This window comes from Rhinopithecus roxellana, chromosome 9 (assembly GCF_007565055.1).
Source record: "Rhinopithecus roxellana isolate Shanxi Qingling chromosome 9, ASM756505v1, whole genome shotgun sequence".
Classification (NCBI taxonomy): Eukaryota; Metazoa; Chordata; class Mammalia; order Primates; family Cercopithecidae; genus Rhinopithecus; species Rhinopithecus roxellana.
In genome coordinates this window covers 54985535-55000683 of record NC_044557.1, presented here as the reverse complement: position 1 = coordinate 55000683, position 15149 = coordinate 54985535, and the positions used below count along the sequence as shown (strand labels likewise).

Genomic DNA, 15149 nt, shown 5'->3' with positions numbered 1-15149 from the left:
GGATAACCAAAGGAAGATTCACTGATTGCCTTTAAATTCATAAATTTAAATTTATGTCTTAAAGACTAGGTAGTAGCATTTATACTCTGTCACCATGGCAAATACATCAGAGCTTCAGTGTAGATTACTTAAATTATACAGAAAGGTCCAGAAGCACTGTAGCAAGGATTGAGTTACCTTTGAGAAACACCTCAAGCCCCAATCTAGATGTTTCATTAATTCAATTACATTTAAGATATGTCTATTATGGTACTATTTCTGAATGCTAGAGGAAGAGTGAACAGGACTCACAAGATCCCTCTCTACAATGCTTCTATGTTGGGAAGTGAGTCAGACAACAAATAAAAAACAAATAAATAGTGTGTTAGTAGTCTTAAATATGAAAAAAAAGAAAACAGAATAATGTGATGGAAAGTAACTCAGGACTAGATAGGGTCATTAGAGAAGGACTCTGAGAAGATGACATTTGATGTAAGATATTTGGAATGCTTTGACAAAGTTGTTTCAAATGGTGTTTTACTAACAAAGAGCTGCAGAAATAGCAGATATCCAGAAAGAGTATACGCAGTGTTTCATTAGTAACATTCTCTATGGTTATGTGTAGTTCCTGAAGGAAGGCTTTAGTCATAAGACGGACAACTATTTGATAAGCTTTAAAGTTTGCATCTCTTCAATAATTTACATATAGAATGAAGTTCTATTGGTATTCTCTGTCCCTTGGAAATTGGTATGGTTATAGATGGAAAGACACCACTGCTACTGATTGCTATAGATTGAAAGACACCATTGCTACTCACAGACCCATGAGCCACAGAATTATAGCAACTAACAATTAGAAGAACTTTTTTTTTGAGACAGTCTCATTCTGTCGCCCAGGCTGGAGTGCAGTGGCATGACTTCAGCTCGCTGCAACCTCTGCCTCCTAAGTTCAAGCGATTCTCATGTCTCAGCTTCCCAAGTAGCTGGGATTATAGGTATGTGCCACTAAACCTGGCTTTTTTTTTTTTTTTTTTTTTTTTTAATAGAGATGGGGTTTTTGCCATGTTGGCCAGGCTGGTCTCAAACTCCTGGCTTCAAGTGATCCGCCTGCCTCAGCCTCCCAAAGTGCTGGGAATACAGGCATGAGCCACCGCACCTGGCCTAGAAGGAAATTTTACAAATCACCTAGACCAACATACAGAATGCAGGTGGGCAATTATATACCTTCCCCATGAGCACACCCAGTAATGGGTAGCACTTTTATCTTGTTAGGAAGATCTAGCTATCTATATCTAATTTTTTAATGTTTATGTGCTCTGAAATTTCTACCCAATTCTTCTCACAGCAATCATAATAAATATTTGCATTCCTTCTCTCTCACACGACAATCTTTCAAAGTTTTGAAGATTGCTATCATATTCCCTCTAATTTGTTCCATTTTCCGCTTAACTATTTCCCTTAGGCCATAATTTCCAGACCCCTGACCATACTGACCACTCTCTAATTTTTGTGAGCACCCTCTCTGAAAACATGGAGTCTATGGTGAGACAAGAAATCAGCTCTCATAGCATATATGCTGGTGGAACCACAGGTCTCCCTCAGGCGGATGACAACACTTCTATTATGCAGCCTAACATGGCATGTACTCTTTCAGCAATTGTTGGTGAATAATTAGTTTTGTCTGTGGCCAATAAAAAACCCCTAAGCTAACTGTCAAGCAGATATCCCACATCCTGGACTTGTGCAATTGAATTCATTTCTTAACCTAATGTAGGAATTTACATTTATCCCTGTCAAAAAAAAAAAAAAAAAAAGTGGATCTTGTTAGTTTTGGCTTCTAAGGTATCTCCAGCGGATCACTCTAAATTCCAAGTATAAAACTGGACTATGCCCCTTAGAAAAACTAGATCTGTTTCTGCACTTCTCATAAACCCGTGGTGGCCAAACATTGGAGCTACCTAGAACATCTTTCCCTCCCTCCACCTAAATTCAATCTGCCACCAAATTTTAGTTTTAAAAATCCTTTTAGATGTACCTTTTTCAGTTCTATCTCATTGCAATCAACCTAGTACTTATTACTGCCTGCCTGTAGCATTACATAGCAAAAGATACAAAGAATGGATGTATTATGACTTAAATTCCCTTAATTCAATCCTATTAGATTATATCTAAACCGCTGCCCAAAAGATGAACCTAAAATTTATCTACCCAGTATATCCTAAAAGTTTCTAACCTCCCTGTACATAGTCTTTTCTATGTCTTTGTATACTTGCTCCAAATACTGTCTATGCTCTTACTAAATTTTATTTGATTTGTTTGATTGTATTGACCCACTCATAACTTCATAACTGAAAGTTATAGCCTATCTGTGGCCTGCCTTAAAATAGGCATGTGCACTTTCTCTTACATCTTGGATATGAGGCAAGCATCTCAATGTCCATTGATGCCTTTGAATTATAGAATCTAGGTTCAACGTATAGTGATTTTTTTTGTATGTAGGAGAGAAGAAGACAAGAAATTTAAGAAGAAAACATACTGATTAATCTATTAATGACAATACAAATGGCTAATATTTAATTTAAATTTAAATTATGTGCCAAGGATATAAAACACTGTGCCAAGCTGAACATTGTCTAATGTGGACCTCGCAATAACCCTGATCTTACAGAAAAGGGATCTGAAGTCCAGGCTGTGATGAAACATGACATAGGTTCATTCTATGGTCTATATTCCTAACTTCTACCCTGCACTGTCTTCAATAATATACTGCGTATCTTTAAAAAGAATTTACTATTGCTCAGAATGATCACATATGCACATGATACAAATATATATATATGTATACAGACACATATGCTCACACACATACACATGCTCACAAAATGAAACAGAATACAACACATGGAATTCTTATTTTAAAAATCCTTGTCCCATCATGTTCACACTCTTGAGTCTGTATTGTGCAGTAGGCAAAGCACAGTCTGTTTGCTATGCAATGTACTGGATATGTGATCTTGGACAAGTCACTCAAATTCCTAAGCCTCTATTTCTTTATAAAAATGGGGATGCTAGCATTTACTTCTTAGGGTAGTCTTAAGGATTAGAGACAGTTTAATAAAGTGCCAGGCAAACAGCAGATATTATTAAATGATAATCTTTTAGGCCCAGGAAAATACTGTGGGGCAAAATGTTAGCCATACCTGGTGCTAGAAATGCAGTAAACACCTGATACACACACACACATGTACACGTACACACATATTGACACTTTACTGGTTTTCAAATTTTAAACCTGCTTATTTTCTTAATTTCTAACTCATTTTTTCAAATATTTCTAAATTCACAAGCACTCCTTATTAGGCATGGGATATTAAATTTAATAGATTATAAATCATGATTAAATTACACACATATATTCATTACCTGGCTCACGGTGAAGAGCCATGTATGTTAGGCTTACCTGCAGGAGTGACACCTATAAATATGAGTGGGATCGGCAGGATCTCCATGTGCAGGGTCAACCACGGGCAAGGAACTTGAAGCAGCCTTGCTGGCAGTGCCAAGGAGCAACTCCAGGGTCAGCTTTGTTTCACCCTCAGAACTCACTAACCATAGTTATGAGGCACAGTTACCAACAGCAACTCTATTTTCCTCTCCTATTTGACTGAATTTAGATTTGATTTACAAATTACAAAAAGGGAGATATCTGATAGAAACTAAGAGACTGGTATATCTTCCCAGATGTTTGGGCAAAAATTTAAGAAACATTTAGATTGGAAAAGTTTAAAGAAATATTCCTGTATACTTTAGTACGTAGAGAGCAATGCATCCCATTTGCTGAATTAAGCCTAAACTCTTAGCTCAGAAACCGGTATGACTAATAGACATAGTATTTTTTTAAAAAATAGTATTTGTTTCCACAGAACCTTTAAATATACAATCCTGCTGTGACAAAAATTCACCAGTGCTGGGGACTGGATGGACTGTCCCCTATTGTCAATATCCCCTATTGACTATGCATGTATGAGCTACCAGTTCACCACAGTTCCTTCCTGGTCCCTTTTTCTCACATGTTTAAAACATTAGTTGATCATACATATATGGATTTATTTCTGGGCTCTCTATTCTGTCCCATTGGTCTATGCGTCTCTTTTTATGCCTAAGCCATACTGTTTTGATTACTGTGGCTTTGTAATATATTTTGAAATCAGGAGGTATGATGCCTCTAGTTTTCATGTCTATGCTCAATAATGTTTTGGCTATTCAGGTTCTTTTGTAGTTCCATATGTATTTTAGAATTTTTTTCTATTTTTGTGAAGAATACCATTGGGATTTTGATACGAATTGCATTGAATATGCAGATCACTTCCAGTAATATGGACATTTAAAAAATATTAATTCTTCCTATCTATGAAGAAGGGATGGCTTTCCATTTACATGTATCTTTTTCAACTTCCTTTATTGATGTCTTATAATTTTTCTTGTCTAAATCTTTTGACCTGTTTGGTTGCTTATTCATGAGTACTTTATTATTTTTATTGCTATTGTAAATGGTTTGATTTTTTAATTCCCTTTTCAGATACTTTATTCCTTGTGTATAGAAACATGATTGATTTTTGTATGTTGATTTTATAACCTGCAACTTGACTGAATTCATTTGTTAGTTCTAACAGGTGTTTCATTGAGTCTTTAGACTCAGTTGAGTCTTTATAGAGTTTTCTATGTTCACAATCATGTCATTTGCAAACAGAGATAACATTATTTATTTTCTGATTTGGTTGCCCTTTTTCTTTCCTTATTTAATTGTTGGCTACGACTTCCAGTACTATGTTGAAAAGTAGAGAAGTAAGTATTCTTTCCTTGTACCAGATCTTAGGGAAAAGCCTGCAGCTTTTCCCCACTGATTATGACGTTAGTTGTGGGAGTTTCATATATGGCCTATACTGTGTTAAGGTAAATTCCTTCTATACCTATTTTGTTGAGACCTTTAATCATGAATGGATGCTGAACTTTGTCAAATGCTTTTTCTGTATCTATTGTGATAATGATCTGGGTTTTTTTTTTTTCCTTTCGTTTTGTTAATGTATTATATCACATTGATTGATTTGCATATATTGGGGTCCTCAGCGGTAAAAGGTGCTGGAGTGCTGCTGATCTCTTTTCCTTCTATCGGGGGAAGTTGTGGCCAAGGGGATGCCCATTGGTGTTAGGTCCAGCACATGGGCGTTTCGGCCACAGAGATGTCACTGTCTGAGGTGCAAGTGCATGCAGAGCAGCAGCAGAGCTGGGTCTGGAGCACAAGTACATACAGAGAGCTCACGGCTTTGAGGTCCCAGGTCACAGCCACTTCTGAATGACACTTTCATGGAATGAGAAAAATGGCCACAAAAGGACGTTAATTTTGCTGGATAAAAATTCTTTATTGTTTCTGCAGTAATAATGTGTTTCAGGATTTTGTTTTCATTAAATACTCACAATATCTTGGTTCTCCAATAATTATAACATATTTTCATGCTTAATGCTTCCCCTTGAGATTTACCATCTTCCCCATGAAAGCATCCTCCTTTTGTATTTGCATAGCACAGTGTACTTTCTATTATCAATTATCAATTATTATTATCTATATTATAAGGACTTGTGTATATATATTTTTTATTTTTTTAACTTTTAAATTCAGGGGTACATACAAGTCCAGGTTTGTTGCATAGGTAAACTTGTGCCATGGGGTTTGCTGTACAGATTATTTCATCACTCCGGTACCAAACCTAGTAGCCATTAGGTATTTTTCCTGCTCCTCTCTCTCCTCCCAGCCTCCACTCTCTGATAGGCCCCAGTGTGTGTTATTCCCCTCTATGTTTCCATGTGTTCTTATCATTTATCTGCCACTTAAAAGTGACAACATGTGGTATTTGGTTTTCTCTTCCTGTGTTAGTTTGCTAAAAATAATGGCCTTCAGCTCCATCCATGTCCCTGCAAATGACATAATCTCAATTTTTTTTTTTTTTTTTTTTTTTTTGAGACAGAGTCTTACTCGCCCAGGCTGGCGTGCAGCGGCATGATCTCGGCTCACTACAACCTCCACCCTTGAGTTCAAGTGATTCTCCTGCCTCAGCCTCCCGAGTAGCTGGGATTACAGGCACCTGTCACTGTGCCCAGTTAATTTTTTGCATTTTCAGTAGAGATGGGGGTTTCACCATCTTGGCCAGGCTGGTCTTGAACTCCTGACCTCGTGATCTACCTGTCTTGGCCTCCAAAGTGCTGGGATTACAGACACAAGCCACTGCACCCAACCCATAATCTCATTTTTTATGACTGCATAGTATTCCATGGTATATATGTACCACATTTTCTTTATCTAGCCTATCATTGATGGACATTTATGTTGATTCCATGATTCACATGTATATTTTACCTCTACTATTAAATTGGAAATTTTCCAATGACAGGGTCTCTCTGTGATTCATCTAGCATTCAAAGAACAATATCTGGAATATAATAGTTGCTCAATAAATATTAGTTGAATGATGCCTGCTTGGATCATCTCTGTAAAGACTCAAACTATGGAATAGTCACTGTGGATCCACATCAGTTTTTATTTTCAAAATCAAATATCTTTTGAGCTCAATCTGTTCTAATTTGTCCAGCTTGATTAATTTCCTTCTAATGAGCTGCATGCTTTGTTTAGTCTAGCCTTCTGCTCATTCTCACTAACCCCTATATTCAATTCAATGTAGTGCATATCATATGTCGGCCTAGAACTTGGACCAGACAGCCTCTCTTAATGTTTAATTATTCCATGCTTGTAGCTATTAATTATCACTAGAAAACTCTATGCTACTTATTATATATTTTAATTACTTGGTTTTGACTTAGATACCCCCCCACCCCGGCCCGTCTTTTTTTGAGACAGAGTTTTGCTCTTGATGCCCAGGCTGGTGTGCAATGGCAAGATCTCGGCTTATTGCAACCTCCACCTCCCAGGTTCAAGTGATTATCCTGCCTCAGTCTCCCAAGTCGCTGGGATTACAGGCATGTACCACCACACCCAGCTAATTTTGTACTTTTAGTAGAGATGAGGTTTCACCATGTTGGCCAGGCTGGTCTTGAACTTCTGACCTCAGGGGATCCCGACCACCTCAGCCTCCCAAAGTGCTTGGATTACAGGCGTGAACCACTGCACCTGACCAGATAAAACCTTTCTAAGTAGTAAAAAAAAATCTCAAATGTCCATCTTTATCTGGAAGACTGTCTTCCAAAACTAAATCATGGTTATACCATTTTGGAATAAACTATTAGATTATTTGCCTATAAGATGTATAAATAGGTTTGAACTACTATGTGAAATACAAATCTTTAACTTCCTTAAGAGTGAATATTCATATTTACTATAATCAAATAGTATACATGTGTCAGGCTCTGTAAGCTATTTTGTAAAAGTAATTGAATCAAATTAATGATGGAATAATAACTGGATTTTACATTTTTGAATTAGCATGTGTATGGCCAAGGTATGGGAGAAGTTCAATTTATGGTTCAATCTGCTAATTCTTATCAATACCTTTTTTAAATAAATCTGTGGCATCCTTAAAACCGCTATTCAATACAACTGCCAAACTGCTTCTGAGTCCAGCTCTTCCTGAAGGAATTTATTTATATGAATAACTACCAATTTCAAAGCTACTATTTAATTTTGCAGTAACTTCCTAACAAAGTCATATTTCTCAAAACAATTATAATTTCACTAGAAACTGAGGGGAAGTTTCCATGGGTCAGCATGTTATCTAATTTCTAGATATTTCATGGAGATCCCCACAACCTCTTACTGCTGGCCCCTTAAATCCCAAAGTTAAGCTCAGTGTCACGAAATATAAGGAGGATTCTCTACTGGCATTAACAGTAAAAAGATTATCAAGGCATTACCTTTTAATATCCCATCAAAAGCTTCATAAGGAAAGAATAAGAAGGAAGGACACGAGTTTCAAATTATTAGAATTCAATTAAAATGTAAAATGTTAACATTCAATTAAAATGACATTCAATTAAAATGTAAAATCTTAAGTGTTTGGAAGTTTTAATGAAGGTTCGGCTAAAATTTTCTATGGAACCAATATGGATAAGGCATTCTATATTAGGTAGATAACAGTGATGGCAACTTTAGGAGCTAAGAATGACGAGGCCCACTTTTCAGATGAGTCAAGGCAGGTCTACAGACAGAGTATATCAGTTGTTCCACATCACTGGTGAAGGAAAGAAGAGGCCTGGGTCTTTTCTAGATGCTTGCCAGCAGAGAGAGAAACTGGATTTCCAGCAGGGGTTCAGGAGACCTAATACACGCCTCGGCATGAAAGCACAGGCAAAGGAGATGTGAACGGTTCCTGGAGAGAAGGTACTCACTATGTGCCCTTGTACCAGGAAAGGATACAACAAAACAGGATAATGAATCCCTGTTTTGAGAGCAAGGCTTAGGAAATAGGAGGCATTACCTTATTGATGAAGAAAGAACAGATTTTAAGTGGATGGGACAGGAGAAGAGAAAGGCTTGATGCTGACAAAGAGTATAAGGGACATGGATCTTCTCTGTTCTGCTTGGGTTAGAAAGTGAGACCAGAATGCCCAGGAAGGAAGAGGTAGGGGAAGTCTTTGCTCATGGTCATTCCTTTCCTATTCCTCTGCATAACTTGTTCTTTATCAGGGATGTCCGATCCTTTGGCTTCCGTGGTCCACACCTAATAGGGACATATGAATGATTCTGATCCTTTTTGTACTGCTACCACCTAGTACAGTGCCTACTCCACTGCAGGCACACATAATTAGTTGTTTAATGTATGAATGAATGAAGTTGATTGGGTTAAAGGGTCATTAAGGACAGCAAAAGTATGAAAAGGAGAGATTAAGGACACAATTAGTAAGTTTATAAACTACTCAAATCTGGTTAGAGTTGGTCTTATTTACTGTCAATTGTTTATGGCCAAATAAAAAGCTATGGCAGACCATATCTTTGTCCTGGTTGGCTGCACGCGTGAGCAGCTTAAGGGGAACTTTGCCACACTGCCATTGGACTTTACGATGCATGTCAATAATGCTGCACACAATTAGCGATGATGGCTATTTGTTTTACCTATGAGGAACCTTTGCTCCTACATGTGTTTGGTTAAGCTGGACTTTGAAAATTACTTCCTTTTCACTCATGTTGACATTATATGAGTTAGTAAGTAAAAAGCAATAGGGACAAGACAAAATCTTTGCCCTCAAAATTCATAAAGTGCTTCTCTGAAAATTGTTGACATCCCCATACTTCAAGAGCCACAGTCCAAATGCATTCACCATAAATTATAGGACATTAACCCATTTTTTTCATTGTCATTAGAAGTGATTGAAATTTTCCACAGCTTCACTAGTTAAATTAGCAAAGAAAAATGGAACTAGGATCTAAAGTAAGTTATTTACTAAAGAACTCCTACCCCCTCATTTTATCATTGTTGCTAGTTATATCATAATGGTAACACTAATCATAAATGTATTTAAAGTTTCTACATGCCAGCCATGGAGCTTTAAATATAAAAACATTTAATTTAACCCCCAAACATAAAGGCAGGGACCACACTTTGTGCACATCTATATCCTGGGGAACAGCATAGATGCAAGAAAATGAATGATAAATATTTGTTAAAAGAATCACTATGGGCCGGGTGCGGTGGCTCACGCCTGTAACCCTAGCACTTTGGGAGGCCAAGGTGGGCAGATCATCTGAGGTCAGGAGTTCGAGACCAGCCTGGCCAACATGGCAAAACCCCGTCTCTACTAAAAATACAAAAAAATTAGCCAGGCATGGTGGCAGGCGCCTGTAATCCCAGCTACTCGGGAGGCTGAGGAAGGAGAATCGCTTGAACCTGGGAGGTGGAGGTTGCAGTGAGCCAAGATCACGCCACTGCACTCCAGCCTGGGTGACAGAGCAAGACTCTGTCTCTAAAATCATAACAATAATAATAATAATAAACATAATACAAGAATCACTATGGGCTAGGTAGGGTGACTCACACATATAATCCTAGCACTTTGGGAGGCTGAGGTGGGAGGATTGCTTGAAGCCAGGAGTTCAAGACCAGCCTGGGAGACAAAGTGAGACCCTGTCTCCAAACAAAAAGAAATTTTTTTAATTAGCCAGGGGTAGTGGCACACGCCTGTAGCCCCAACTACTTGGGAAGCTGAAGTAGGAGGATCACATGAGCACAGGAGTTTGAGGCTGCAGTGAGCTGTGATCACACCAATACACTCCAGCCTGGGTGACAGAGCAAGACCCATCTCTTAAAAGAAAAAAAATATGCAAACAAATGGGAGGAGGGGACAATGCATGTAGTGTTCAAAGCAGTCATCTTTAGGCAACTCAGTTTTTAAGAACTATAAATTGAACGCCAGACCCTAATAAATTTCACACTAAATATATAGAATAATAAATAACACCACAGAGCTGAGAGCAACAATAGAGCTGAGAGCAACCTCCAAGAAGACCTCATTTTATATTTACTGGTTGAGTGACATTTGACAAGTAATTTAACCTCTTCCTGAACCATATGCTTTATTAACAGTATGAGGGTAATAATTTCCTTGCAAGTTGTAGAAAATGATAAGCTCCTGATACTACGCTTGGCTCCCACTAAATGGTTGATGTTATTCTGTTACCACTTTGCGAGTAAAGAAATTTAAAAGTAGTATTTTTGTTTTAGGAACTTAAAAAAAAAATCAAGACTATTTTAATACTTCACATTCTGTGGGAAATGTGACCAAAAAATCAGTATACTGGGGCAAACTGGGCCTCGTATGATGATAAAAGGCTACTTCAAAAGATAAACACAGTAGACATAAAACAAAATGAAACAAAAGTCATAGGTAGATGGGTAGCTTTAAACATTATCGATAAAGGGTATGACTATAGAACATAAGAAAGAGTTCAAATTAACTTTAAAAGTACACGGGAATTTTAGAGAAAACTGTTAGAATAAGAATTATAATCACTGAATTTTGACATATACATCACCAAGTTATAAAGCCCACAAGACACTCTGTGGCATCAGTCAGGTCAGCTGAATGACACAATACGCCCTGCCCCTTTTCTCTGCTTTATTTTTCCCCTTAACACTAATCACCGCCTCATCACGTCCTATTTTCCTTCTTTGTTTCTTACATCACTCCTGACTAGAATATAAACTCTACGAGGGCAGAGATTTCCATCTGTTTTGCTCATCGCTGAATCACCAGTTCTGAGTGCCTGAGACACAGATGGTCCTCAATGCTTACGCAGAAATTGAGGCCCAAAGAAACTAAGTGCCTTGTATATAGCTGGTAACTGCTCAACCAGTTAAGTTGTGCCAGCACTTCTAAACTCTCATCTAGGGCTCTTTTCAATTCTCTAAGCTGTCTCTTTCTTTGAAACCTTCATCTGCCTTTCCTCTTTTTAATGAGACAGAATCACTTTGCAGTCCAGGCTGGAGTGCAGTGGTGCAATCTCAGTTCACTGCAACCTCCCATATTCTGGGCTCAGGCAATCCTCTGGAACTACAGGCACGTGCCACTGTGCCTGACTAATTTTTTTATTTTTATTTTTTTGTAGAGAGGAGGTCTCACTATGTTGCCCAGGCCGGTTTCAGACTATTGAGCCCAATCTGCCCACCTTAGCCTCCCATATTGCTGGGATTACAGGTGTGAGCCACCGCACCGGGCCATCTGCCCTTTATTACCAACTGTGAGAGGGATGGAGCTGTACATCTGAACTGTATGATAATCTACAACCACTCTTTAAGGGTTTCTAGCACATTTTATCTAGCATGCTTCTAGAACTCCCATCACATACGGAAAATAGTTTTTTTTTCCAAAATTCCACAATCTCTCCAAGACCCTATATAAGAAAAATTACTAACTCATGAACAGCTAAACATATGCCATTGGCCTGAATCTGACTTTTAAAGTAATTTAAAGATAGACTAGACTATAAGCAGCCTAGTTTCGAATCAGTTGAATTCTTAATGGTGTAATTTCCTCTTTAAAAGTAAGCACTGGGCTGAGCCAGCTCCCTGGTGAAGGAACTGAGCATGAACAAACAGAAGTCAACATTTAGGTTACCCCTAAATAGAAGAATAAGAAGGGAAGTAATAAAGGGAGCCACAAGAAGACAATGTAATGATAATCAGACTCTTGGGGCTTTTTCCTATGGAAATATATTTTGGAATCTGTAACTTTTTACTAAACAACTATTAACCAAGTGTGAGACAAGAATACAGACATTTTCAGATATGCAAGGGATCAAACAATTTAATTACCACATACCCAGACTAGAATGATTTCTCGAGACTCCTGGAAAAACTAAGAGAGCAAGCCAAGAAAGGAAAATACAGGATACAGGAAACAGTGGGTCCAATTTAAGAGAGCAACAAAGGGAACGTCTTTGGCTGACGGTATCTAGCAAACCTAGATAGCAATCAACTTAGATTGGGGCAGAGGATGGAGGGTCTTAGAAGGAAGTCTCTCAAGGAAAAGTACATTTGACAGAAAAAATAATATGCTCGAGTTTGAAATAAAATGAGGCCACCATAAAGCTAAGGCACAAGAACAAAGGAAAGGTTATTAGAAACCCTAAGGGAACAAAAACTGCATATAAGAAAGAAAATAGAATCATAGATGAATTGACTCCATGTGAATATTTATTTATTAGTAATATATATTTTTAGAAGTTAAGAGTTACCCAGGACACAAAACAAATACTTAATTATGGTTATAACTTAATACAATATAAAAGCTCTAAGTCTTATAAAAGTAAAAACTTCAGAGTTTGTGAGGGAGGAGAGGAAAGGAGAGCTGAAGGTGGATTACAGAGGCTGACACTGTCATCTTACGAAGTGGGGAAGTGGGGAGTCAAAAGAGACTGCAGTTGATGAAGGAAGAAATAAAGGTGTAGTAACATTACATGTAAAAGATACCTGTAGACCTAATTCCCTGATTCCAGATGTGGGCCAATATACAATAGATACATTAATATAACTATCTAGAAGATGAAGAAAAACTATGCCAAAAATAGACAAATCAAGAAAATAGATGAGTTAAAAGTGGTTATATATGGAGATCAGGACTGGGGATGAGGGGAAGTAGGATAGAAGATAGCTTCTTGTTAGACACTTTTTGTAATATTTAATTCTCTGTAACCAATGGTATTACTTTAATGGAAATAAATTCAAATAGAGGGAGAGAATAGGTTTATGACTCAGTCAAGTCCCAAATTCTTTTGCGTAGAAACTCCTCTTTCCTATTAAAAAATTCCAAGTCCTTGTTGTCTTGTAACTACAAGTGTACTTTCTGCAATTACTAATGAAGTGGGGAATTTGTAAATGTTACCCTATTTCCTACAAAGATACAACTGCAGATTACAAACTCAATTTCTTAAACCTAAAAGGAAATGAGGTAGGGTGAAAGTAAGAAAATACAGATTTATTTTTTGGAACTGTAAACTCAAAATTAATGAGTTATAATGCCTTAGCTGCTTATAGGTTCTTCCTGTGCTGATGACAGTTCAGAAGCGAACAAAAAGAAAATTACAAAGTTAATATCCCTTGCCTTCTCTCAACCTCAAGATTTTTGGCAGCTAGAGTTTCACATTGTTAGGCAGAAAGGTTTAACACAAGCATCTGGGATTCATTCATGTCAGCTATTGCTCTTTAAAAAAGAATATTTTTTATTTAGAATATTAACCTTCCTTTAAAGACTATTTCAAGAGAAATAAATGTCCCTTCCTTCCTATTCCCTGCCAACACGCCATTTCAAAGTTTCACCCTGCCCTAGGAAATTGAAAAGGAACTCCTTTCCTACATCCTAAATGTCTCTTCATTCCATAAGCAAAAGCTTCAGGACAGTCCCCAGGGTGAACATCATCTCCTGGATCCTCAAAACTACTTCCAGATGTGAGCCCCCAAGGTAGATGAGCAGATTCAGGTTTCCAACCCCTTTCCAAATGACAGCCTCTAGAAAGATGAGTGTGGCAGAGACCCAGTCCCCTGATTCCAGACGTGGGCCAAAGAGCACAAGAATAAATTGAAACACCTCTCCCTACCACATGGAATTCCTAAGGGATAAAGCCTTCTGATGCCTCTCCTGCAACACTCCACATTAAGTCTACAGAGACCGAAGTCTCCACAGATCGAAGTGTTATTGTTCTGTCTCTTACCTCTTTTTTCTCTCTTCCTGTTTTTCATCTTCAATACCAAACAACAACAAAACACTGCTCCTCACCTGCGTCAAGGTGTGTAACTCTGGGCACACTTTAGGGATTAGGTTATTCTGAAGGACTAGAGTCTTCAGGCCGGGCAGTTTTCCTAATGCTGAGGGCATCTTTGTCATCTTCTTCCCATTCAAAGTAATGATCTTCGTGTTTTTACCACCACTCAATGCTTTTATTAACAATCTCTCAGTCATGATCTTGGAAAAGAAGTAGAAAACAAAGAAGGTAACCATTAGAGATTAGAGTTCTTTATTACAGCTTTAGAACCTCTAATTACAGAATTGGTGTGTCATAGAAGCAAGAACATTCTGAGATCCACCATGTTGAAGGGGGGAAGCATTAGATTATTTTCCTATGTGAAAGATATAAAGGGAAAGTAGCTGGTCCAGGTTTGGGGCAGGAAATGCATCAGGTAAGCCTAAAATAGCTTATACCACAATGTTGAAGTCATTAGAGATTAATGAGGACACAGAAGTGAATTTCTAGGAGCTCCCACTAGTCTAAGATGGAAAATATTAAGGATCAGAAAAAAATAATCTATAGTAGACTGAGATACATTAAAATCTGAGTTCATATGGCATTTTTTAAAAAGAAACATTACTCACACTGGGAATTACTAGTGCACCAACTCAGTCTGAAAAGTGATAAAGGAAAAAACATAAGCATTCATTCTGCTCTTCCAGTACAAATTGTACTTAAATATATCTTAATAGTTAATAAAGTTCTTTTTCACAAGAATCAAAACTAATAAATGAGAAAGAAAAAATAACTTTAGAATAATCACAGTTTTTGCAAATTCTAATAAAATAATGGAGCTATGCAAAAATCATAATTGGAGACTAAAAGTATTAGATGAAAGGTTGATGAGGAACTTTATAATCAAGTGATCAGGTTAATAACCCACTAA

General features: G+C 37.5%; 1 protein-coding gene across 1 annotated transcript in view; it reads right to left on the bottom strand.

Moving 5' to 3' along the window:
* LRRC69 (leucine rich repeat containing 69) overlaps positions 1-15149 on the bottom strand; it is a 134364-nt gene that overhangs the window by 94876 nt on the left and 24339 nt on the right. Inside the window, exon 3 of the mRNA XM_030937651.1 lies at positions 14254-14439. Coding sequence (XP_030793511.1) covers positions 14254-14439 — 186 coding nt within the window. The remainder of the gene's footprint in view (positions 1-14253; positions 14440-15149) is intronic.